The sequence below is a fragment of the Euphorbia lathyris genome, chromosome 2 (assembly GCF_963576675.1).
Source record: "Euphorbia lathyris chromosome 2, ddEupLath1.1, whole genome shotgun sequence".
Classification (NCBI taxonomy): domain Eukaryota; kingdom Viridiplantae; phylum Streptophyta; class Magnoliopsida; order Malpighiales; family Euphorbiaceae; genus Euphorbia; species Euphorbia lathyris.
In genome coordinates this window covers 141,983,811-141,994,520 of record NC_088911.1, presented here as the reverse complement: position 1 = coordinate 141,994,520, position 10,710 = coordinate 141,983,811, and the positions used below count along the sequence as shown (strand labels likewise).

At 40.4% G+C, this 10,710-nt stretch overlaps 1 protein-coding gene across 2 annotated transcripts; it reads left to right on the top strand.

Annotated features, from left to right (window-relative positions):
- Positions 1-325: 325 nt before the first annotated feature.
- LOC136220185 (uncharacterized) lies at positions 326-4,836 on the top strand. 2 transcript variants are annotated; one of them, XM_066007938.1, is made up of 3 exons: positions 326-562; positions 3,495-3,677; positions 3,764-4,836. In XM_066007938.1, exons 2-3 carry the CDS (start codon positions 3,654-3,656, stop codon positions 4,370-4,372), a joined length of 633 nt encoding a protein of 210 aa, XP_065864010.1. In that variant the 5' UTR covers positions 326-562; positions 3,495-3,653; the 3' UTR covers positions 4,373-4,836. The 2 variants fall into 2 exon arrangements, with proteins under 2 accessions (XP_065864010.1, XP_065864011.1); XM_066007939.1 differs by lacking the exon at positions 326-562 and adding an exon at positions 3,077-3,426.
- Positions 4,837-10,710: the final 5,874 nt, after the last annotated feature.

The window sequence follows — 10,710 nt, the reverse complement described above, 5'->3', positions numbered from 1 at the left end:
CAAATAGACGATTCAATTCGGGACTAATCCCGTCAACTCCCAACAAACCCACCAACTCGGATCAAATACAGCGTCCGTCCGCAAAAATCACAACTATAGGGACCAATTGGTATTTTTACCAAAAATCAATAATTCAACAGAGATGATCTCATCCAGCAGGCATCCAGAAATTTCAAAATACAGGGAAAAGGGGCAAACAGATTGACGAAACAACCCTCAAGGGTACAGAAGGAAATAAAGAAAAATGATGAGCAATAATTCACAGGCAAATTTCTTACTATAAATAGAGAGAGTCTATCACTGTAAAGAGGGGGGAATTCTGAAAAGAGCTTCATCACTGTAATACAAAAAGGGGAGAAAATTTCTGTAATCTCAATGTAGAAGAGAAGAAAAAAAACACTGTAAGGGAGAGTTATTTACACTGTAAGAGAGAGTTTGCTCACTGTAAGAGAGGGTATGTTACTCTAATTCAGAAGAAAAGGGACGAAGCTTTCTCAAAGCTTCCTCAAAGGAGAAGGGTTTTTCTCCCAAACAATTGTAACAATCCAGAAATTAAATCAAGGTTATTCAAGCATCTCTTTTTCTTTCTTCTGCAACATCAATCTATCACATATTTTCATTTTCATTTTTGAGCATAGAATAAAGCATCAGACATCATAAACTTTCATTATGCAACTTTGAGACTCCATTTCAACGCAAAAAAAAATAAACATCAAACACCCTCCAGGGCCTATAAGGGCCCTGGTTGCATTTAAGAAATCCATTTGAGAGTCTCAAAGGGCCATCTTCAACATAGAAATCAAACCTAGACAAGTAAAATAGGGGCTAGAATGGGGGAGGAAATCATGAAACTGAACCAACACAGCCAAGTATCCCATAAACATCACGACAACCATCCCAAACCCAGCGAATATAGTCAAATACCCATCTCTATCCAAGCCAACACAACAAGTATCTCAAATCAGGGGCAATAGAATAGAAATCGCAATAAACTAGAATAGAAGCCGAGATCGGAGAGAGAGCGCGCAAACCGTAATCTTACCTTGTATGTAGGAACAGAGGCCGATTAGAACCCCTCAGGCAACCAAGGACATCCTCAGAGTAAACCGGCCGTCGCCGGAAGCCCGAAATCGTCCGACCGAACTCATGGAGGTCTGATTAGAACCAAACAATGCCATGGAATCCGTCTAGGAGAACCCGAGAGAAAGTTGAGGAGAGTGAGAACGGTAAGAAATCTGGCCGGAATCCAGCCGACCGGCGAAGGAAACCGATCACGATAAAAGGGAAGGGAGGTGAGTGATCGGAATAGGAGAGTGGGTAGAGAGAAGAAGAATCACGAAAATGAGAGAAGTGAGAAGAGTTGGGAAATAGATTAGTAATTTGGGGGGTTTAGGGATTAGAAGTAGATTAATGGGTCAAATACATGAATATCATAATTAAGTACAAAATTACAACTAAGTCATATTACCAAACTTAATTCTTAATATGTCATTATTCTCTATATATTATGATTTTATACTATAATTTTAAAATTCTACACTCCAATTCATAAATCATAAACCCTAAAAAATATATTCTAGACTTCTAATTTATAAATTATAATCCTTAAAATATATTAAAAGGACTGATTTTACTAGTTTGACATAATCTAAAATTATGATTTGATATAGTTGTAAATAGTTTTTAAAAGATGAATTTCTGTGTAATTTTCCCTAGATTAATTAGTAATCGGGTCTTTTGATTTTTTTTTTCTTGTTTTTGATGGGCCGAAATTGTAAATGGAAGCCCACTATGATTTATTAAATAAGATCTAATTACATTAGATTAAGCTTGGTTTAATAACACTAGTTTAGTCTAATTGCACGGTTTTGTGTATCGGTAATCCGTGATAATTAACTCTTATTGACGTCGTAAATAAATTGAGCTAAAAAAAATAACAATATAGATAATTAAGATTATTTCCTCCGAGTATAAGACACGGGTTAATTCGGGACGAGACTAGTTCATTAAGCGATTATAAATTATATGCTTAGCTCGTTCTTATCATTGTTGATGAATAATCAAATTTTTGGGACCGATTTAGCCTAATGAAAATCACTTATTCATCCGTTTCGTTTCATTACAAATTAATTACATCCCCATTTGTTTAATTTTTCCGATTCGTGAAATAAATGTAAAAGCCCCGTATGTGCGTGATGTACACGATTTCAAACCAAAATAAAATTTATTTCAAATGTCATCTTGAAATATAATAAACCGAAATTACTTCGAATTGATGTGAAAACGTCATCCGAATCGATAAACCAAATTAATTCGGATCGATGTGAAAACGTCATTCGAATTCATAACCAAATTAATTCGAATCGATGTGAAAACGTCATTCGAATTCATAGCTAAACTAATTCGGATTGATGTGAAAACATCATCCGAATTCATAACTAAATTAATTCGAATCGATGTGAAAACGTCATTCGAATTCATAACTAAATCAATTCGGATTGATGTGAAAACGGCACTCGAATTCATAAACCAAATCAATTCGGATTGATGTGAAAACGTCATCCGAAATCATAACTAAATTAATTCGGATCGATGTAAAAATGTTGTCCGAATTCATAACCAAACTAATTCTAATCGATGTGAAAACGTCATTAGAATTAAATGCTAAAATAACCAAAAACACGCGCAAATGCCTAGTTTATATTGACAATTCAAAGCAAAGCAAATAGCAAACACGTAATATCATAATAGTACCGATACGTCGGGCGGGGTAGGGTGAGATCATATCTCTTCCCTACACGTAACCGGAAAAACGAACCTTAAACCTCTGCGAAGACCATCTTTATCCAAACCAAAACATACAGAGTCAATCCCAACAGATAGGGCGACTAATCACGCCCGCATACACGTATTTCCAAGTGATGATTGGTGGCGACTCGAAACCTTAAAGCAATTAGAAAGGTAGATCGAGCCGGCCACGCACCCCGACCTGCGTAAAAAACCGGAAGCCAGGGTGCGACAAATATATGTAGAAATTTAATTATCAATCTATAAGTATACACATTTATATTTAATTTTTAAGTTAAAAATATCAAAATAACTTAAAACTTATTTGTTTTGGCAATTTTGTTAATTAAATTTGAAGTTACATATTTTTATTTAATATTTAAAAAATTATATATTTATTTTAAAATGAATAATTAAAGTAGTAAAGTGATATTTGCTACGAAAAGTCATTAATGGTTAACCGACCGAAATATAGGTTAATCGATCGAAATTTATATTAATCGAAATATGGTTAACCGAATTAAATGGACTGGTTAATGGTTTTTGTTAATGGACTGGTTAACCGACCATGTGCACCCCTAATCAAAACTATTGGCGGATGCCCCGAGGACCGGAAAGCCTTAGACGGATCAGGGGCCGGTATGTCTATTTCCATTGCTTTTTCTTCCACTATAGATTTTGGTCTAAGTCTTTCCCTTATTGCATAGGTGATTAAGCCTGATTTGGGAAGATATTGGTTCACCAAGTATGGTGATAAGGGATCCTTAAGGAATGAGTCGATCATTAATGACTTTGATGAAGCTCTCGGTCAGCTTGGGGAAGTGCAAGAGAGTCAAGACAAATTTTCCGGATCTGCTCATGCCAAGATGGGAAAAAGGGATCTCCTTTCTGTAAGTTTTCTTTATCTTACATTTTGGATGAAATAGTGATCCTCTATGATGGAGATTTTGTTCCTAATTGTCTCTTGCATTGCCAGGCGTACATGCATATGTGTGCTATGGAGGCGGATCTACTTCAAGGGGTGGCGGATAAAGCCACCATAAAAAGGCTAGAGAAGGAACTTGTTGTTGTCAGTGCGAATGTTACTGCTGCCATCACGCTGAACGAAAGCAAGGATGCTGAGATCCGCAAGCTGAAGGAGAAGATGGAGGAGGATGCTAGGGACCATAAAGCTGCTTTGTTGAATTCTGAGATTATGGCGGGTAGCCGTGCTTATTATTACGGCGAGCGGATCATGGCTTATGTTAGGCTTGTCTACCCTGAGATCCGTTTTGTGGATCTTGAATATATGGTCCCCGAGGTTGAGGATTGTATTAAGTATGACAGGATACCGAACGTCAAAGATTTCCTCCGGGATCAAATTCAAAAGGAGATGACTGGATCTGGTGAGGAGAGTAAGCCAGCTATTGACCTTGAATCGGAGGATCTCAATAAAGTGTCTAAGGAGGCGGGTGACAAAGCCAATGATGTAGTGATTGATTGCACGGCTCCTTCCACGGGAATCGTAGCTATGGAGAATGAGGCTCCTCTAGAGGGTGCATCTTTAGAAAAGGCTACTGGGGCGGATGCCTCTATAAATGTTTAATTTGTTTGTGAATGTAACTAAGTACAATTATCACTCTTTGAGTATTCCCTTTTCTAACCATTAACTGTACTTTACGCTTTATATCTTTCAGCAAGTAAGTTTCTAGGTTTTTATTTTGTTCAAGGTAGGTGGCCAGCCATACCTTGGAGTGTGAGCCTTTTTGGAGGCTTTTTGAAGCTTTTTATTCCTTTTGAGGAAGTTAAGCTGCCGTAGGCGATCGATTTGCTTCCCATCTTTGAGGTGAATCGATCCGCCCTTAGGTCTTTGGAACTCTTCTTTGGAAAGAGTGTTTGAGGATGTAAAGATCTCACGTCTAAGAAATGTTTTAATCCTATCTCTGGCGGTGATAAAAAATTGATCCGCTGCTGAGATTTATTGTTCTCCTATTTTGAGGAGAAAGTAGTCATGCTCATGATGGCATTATTCTACTATGGGAATGCCTTTTGTTGCCTCCCCCTTTTTTTGAACTTGGAATATTTATATTGCTGCAAAAATACTTAAAAAAGAAATTGTAAGTCGAGAATATCACTTTATTGAATGGCGATTCGCCTTATTACAGCAAATTGGTCCTATAGATGAGCCTCATTAAAACCTTTAATAAGAAAAACCACATGGGATAAAACCTTATTAAAGGAAAAAGAGTGCTCAGGACTTGGGTTACATTTTACTCTCTGGCGAAATACTTGTGGAGGTTCTGAATATTCCACGTCTGTGGTAATATGTTTCCCTCCATGTCTTGGATCTTGAAAGTGGTGGGTCCAATTTTAGTGACTATCTTGTATGGCCCTGTCCAGATGATTCCCAACTTTCCTTTGCCCTCTGTGGATTGAATCTTGTCCGCCTTTCGGAGTACTAAGTCTCCTAAGTTTAGATCCACGAGTTTGGCGTGTTTGTCATGATAGGCTGCGATCCTCTGTTTGTAGGCGGCCATTCGGGCATATGCTTTCTCTCTTTTCGCCTCCAACTGATCGAGATTTTCCCTTAATCTTTGGTCGTTCTTGTCTTCACAATAGAACAAAACTCTGTCACTAGGAACCTGAATCTCTACGGGGATCACGGCTTCGATACCATAAGAGAGGGCAAATGGTGATTCACCTGTTGCGGTTCGAGGAGTGGTTCTGTATGCCCATAGGACATTCATTAGCTGATCCGCCCATTTTTTGTTATACTCCCCCAGTCTCTTTTTTATGCCTTTGACGATCGTTCGATTTGTCACTTCAGTCATCCCTTTGGATTGGGGATAGTAAACAGAGGCGAATCTGTTCTGAATGCCTTGATTTTCGCAGAATGCTCTGAACTCTCCATAATTAAACTGCATCCCATTGTCAGTGATAATCGTGTGGGGGACTCCAAATCTTCCGACAATGTTGTTCCTGATAAACTCAACCATTCTTTCTGCATTTATAGAGGAGACAGGTTCGGCCTCTACCCACTTTGTAAAGTGATCCACAGCTACTACAACATATTTCCATTGTCGCTTGGTAGGGGGAAAAGGACCGACAATGTCGATACCCCAAGTGGCGAAAGGTCGTCCCTCAATGATGGGTTTTTGAAGGTGCTTAGCCGTGTGAGACTCGTTTGCATGAACCTGACAATTATGACAAGTTTCCACCAACTTCTGAGCATCGAATTCCGCCGTGGGCCAATAAAAGCCAGATAATCTGGACTTTTTCAAAATGGAGGCAGATGCTTCGTGGGCCCCGCAAGCACCTTTGTGTAGCTCTTTAAGGATCTCTTGTCCTTCATCCGTCGTAACGCACTTTAGCCAGGGGTGGCCGAAAGATTTCCTGTACAGTTGATCATTTATTATGGAGAAGTATGCAGCTTTTCTTACCGTCCGCCTGACTTCTTCTTTGTCTTGAGGCAAAGTCCCGTTTGCGAGATACTGTTGGATCGGAGATCTCCAATCTTCTTCAGCGGATGTAAGAAGAGCAATTACTTCTGAGGCGAATGCCGGTCTAGTTTTCACTTCGAATGGGCATTGCAGGTCCGCCCACTGATCTTTGCTTGAAGCTAGTTTAGCCAGGTGGTCTGCTTCAGTGTTTGATCCTCGCAACACGTGAACCAGCTCCCATTTGGTTTCTTTGACTTCCAGCTGGCTCAACAGATTTTTAACCTCCTCGACATATTTGACCAGAATCTCATCTTTTACATCAAAGTTTTTGACCACCTGATTGACCATTAGCTTAGAGTCACTATAGATCACAACTCGCTCTGGCGTGATCTCTTTCAGCAGGCGTAGCCCCAGTATCAAAGCTTCGTATTCTGCGGCATTATTTGTCGCGGGAAACCCCAACTTTGTAGCGTAATGCAACTTAATGTAGTGAGGTCCCTTGATTACTACACCTACATCTGCTCCCTCTGCTGAAGAAGCACCATCCGTATACATTGTCCACTCTTCCACTTTCGGTTTAGGAAGGTTCATCCCTTCTTCGTTGAACTCGTTCACAAAGTCTGCCAAGACTTGGCTTTTCAAGGCGGATCTGCCTTCGTAACGAACGTCGAACTCACCCAGGCGGATCGCCCACTCCATCAATCTCCCCGAAGTTTCTGGTTTTTGTAATACCTTCCTCATAGGTATATTTGTGCGAACAATGACTGTGTGTGCTTGAAAGTAAGGCCTCAGGCGAACCGAAGTGGTGACCACGGCCAATGCCATTTTATCCAATCTCGAATACCGAGTTTCGGCATCCTTTAAGACTTTGCTTACATAGTAGATCGGGTATTGTTGGCCGTCTTCTTCTCCTATCATAACTGTGCAAACTTCCCTATCAGTAACAGATACGTACATGTATAAATTCTCACCTTCCAAAGGTCTGCTCATTAGAGGTGGTTCTGAAAGGAAGTGCTTGATCCCTTTAAAAGCTTGCTTACAATCTTCGTTCCACTCGAATGCTTTCTGTTTTTTTTATCACTTCATAAAAAGGTTGGCATCTACGAGCAGAGCATGAGATGAATCGGCCAAGCGCTATGATCCGCCCATTGAGACGTTGAACCTTTCTAACATTTTGTGGCGCTTTCATATCTAGCACAACTTTGATTTTATCTAGATTGGGACCCACCCCTTTTTTACTGATCATATACTCCAGGAATTTTCCATAAGTTGCTCCGAAAGTGCACTTCTCCGGATTTAGCTTAATGTTGTAATGGCGAAGGACTCCCAGAATTTCTCTAATATCCTCTACATGCTTTTCCATGGTGGTACTCTTGATGATCATATCATCCACATAAACTGAGAAATTGTCACCCTTCTTTCCTTCAAATATCTTGTTCATCATTCGCTGGTAGGTAGCTCCAGCGTTCTTAAGCCCAAAAGGCATGACCTTGAAGCAATAGGTCGTCTGGTGAGTTACAAAGGAAGTTTTGATTCTATCCGACGGTTCCATGAGGATCTGGTGATAGCTTGACTTCACATCTGTGAAGGAGTATACTGCATGTCCTGCGGTACCGTCAACTAGGATATCAATGCAAGGCAGTGGGTAGTTGTCTTTGGGACAAGCTTTATTCAGGTCCGTAAAATCGATGCACATGCGGTACGATCCGCCTGCCTTCTTGACTAGGACCACATTCGCCAACCATTGTGTGTAAATAACCTCCTTAATGGCGTCTGCCTTCTTCAGTTTGGACATCTCTTCTTCGATCACCTTCTGCCTTTCCGGACCATGATTCCTTCTCTTCTAGGCTACTGGGACAGCATCCTTAGCAATATTGAGTTTGTGAGTGATCACGTCTGGACTTACTCCTGTAAGGATCTCATCCTTCCATGCAAACACGTCTTTTGATTCAAGGAGAACCTTCGTGACATCTTCCTTAATCTCAACTCTCAGCCCTTTAGCGATTCGTACTTGTTTACCATCTGCAATGACGAACATTTCTGTATCTCCAAAGGCTGTTGTAACAAGTTCGTCCTCTTCATCATCCTTGGTCTGAGGGCGAATTGATAAGGAAGCAGAGTATGTCTCTTGAGCGACTTTCTGGTTACCTTTGATCATCATACCTCCTTTGGCAGTAGGGATGTACATCGTCAAATGGCGTATTGATATGAGAGCCGCCACCTCTGAGATGAAAGGTCGCCCCTGTTGAAACACCTTTCCACAAGATTTTGATTTGACAAAATCATCCATGATTAAAAGGCAATTAAATTTAAATGCTTTGATTTAATTATACTAATGTGTTTGTTCAATATTGAGTGCAAAAATATATAAAGTAAGATATGTCAAAAGTCAGCATAAGCCAAAAGCTGAGTGGAACGAAACTCAGCATGAAAGGATAGAAGCTGAATGAAGTAGAACTCAGCATCAGAAGCTTCTCTCAGAGTTGCCTGAACGAAGCTGACTAAATTAGAAGACTTCTTCAGAATTGAATAAACAAGAACGGAACTGACTAAGAAGGAACTCAGCATGGAAGTCGAACATTCGAAGATAACGAATGAAGCTGAGTAACAGTCAGGACAGCATGAAAGACCCGTTCACTAAAGGACAAAGTCTGCCAATCTTCTGCACCAATAATTGAAGCCTCGAAAACACACAGAAGACTCATTCCAAGAATCATGGGTCTATGGATTATTGGTAAAAGACAACTGGCACAAAAAGACAAGTCTGATGCAAGAAGACAAAACCTGACGCCTGAAGAAAACAGAAGAAGAGAATGGCGGAACAGTCTGAAGCTGACCAGAAGCTGTCTCCTAAAAGAGCCGTTTTGGACACAACGGCTAAACCAATTCAAAATGATCCAATCTTCAGAAATTCATCTATAAAAGGACAATGATAGTTCTTGGATCATTTGCTCAAGCACAAAAAGAAAAATACAAGAGAGAAAATTCTGAAAAGCACTCAAATACAAAAAGATCTTACACCAACTTTTTTATTCTCTGTGTAAATGCTAGATTGATTGTTTTGTAATCATCTAAGGTGTTCTTTAGTTGAAAAAGAACAAGTGTGTGATCAATAGGAATATTGAGAGTATTGAGCTGAGTACTTGGTTGTAAGTATTCGGTGGTAGAAAAATCTAAGTGCTGGGTTGTAGTACTTAGTAGGAGCTAAGTAGACGAATAGAGGACGTACTCTTGCATACTCACTGCCTTGTAACGGGTTTGTGCTCTACCTTGAAAGAGCTCAGTATTGGATTGAAAATCCCAGGAGGAACTGGGGACTGGACGTAGGCAGAGAGGCCGAACCAGGATAAGTCGTGCTGAGTAACTTCTAAACTCTCTCTCTCAATATATATATATATGTGTGCATGTGTTGTTTGTTGTATTTACTCAGCTTATGAATTGTTAAAAGTGAAACTGAGTAAATCTGAGTGCTAAGTTGGAAGCTGACCTTTCAAGTGTCAATTCCTAACTCTCAAGTCAAGCAGTCTTAGTCAGCATAGAACTAAAACTGTCTGACTAATCAAACGCCCGTGCTGACCAACACGCTGAGTTATCAAACTCTTAAAATAACATTAAGTCAGCATAATTAAAAGCGAAAAAGTTACATTAGTTCCTAACCCCCCCTTGGAACTAATTACTAGGGACCAACAGCCCCAAGATGATGTTGTACGCCAATTGACCATCTATGATGGAGAACTCTAGGTCTCCCCTCCATACCTGATCCTCATCTGCCAATTCGCACTCTAGCGTTACTTGTCCCTTTGTCTGGATCATATGTCCTGTTACTCCCAGGATATCTACGATGACGGTTTCGATCTAAATAGGATCAACTTTGAGCTTGGCGAATGCCCCCTAGTGATGACGTTACATGAACTGCCAGTGTCTATCATCACCCTCTTCATTTCCCATCCTTCTACTACCATAGTGATGACGAGAGCATCTGCGTGTGGGGGAATCGCCGGACCAACATCTGCAAAGGGGCGGTTAAGTGATGCTCTATCCAGAGCAGTGGTTTTTGCCTTCTTTACCGTGGGCTGGTATCCTGGTCTGCCCGCGATGACATTGATGACTCCTTTTGTCTTTTTTCCGGATCATCTCTTAGTTTATCGCTATCTCCTTTTTTATCACTCTGAACAAACCTGTTCAGTTTTCCTCTCTCGATAAGCCTTTCTATCTCCCTAGCCAGCTCCCAGCATGCGTCCGTTTTGTGACCATTCCTCCTGTGGTACTTGCAATAATTCTTGGGATTTTTCCCCGTATTGGTGTACTCCCCCCTTTTGGCCCGGGGTATGAAATGCTCCGTTTGTGTTGGCTGTTCTCGATCCACATTAGCACTTCACTTTTGGAGGCGTTTAACGGTGTGAACGATGGCGTATATGTTGATTTGTTTCTGGAGCTTCTTCGTCTATTTCGAGAGGATGAATCAGGGATCTTCTCTTTTTCTTTATCCTTCTTTCGGGATTCG

Excerpts from the sequence above, each read along its gene's own strand:
- LOC136220185 (XM_066007938.1), top strand. The coding sequence starts at position 3,654 with ATGGGAAAAAGGGATCTCCTTTCT. Across the intron at positions 3,678-3,763 it reads GAAAAAGGGATCTCCTTTCT|GCGTACATGCATATGTGTGC; the intron begins GTAAGTTTTCTT and ends TTGCATTGCCAG.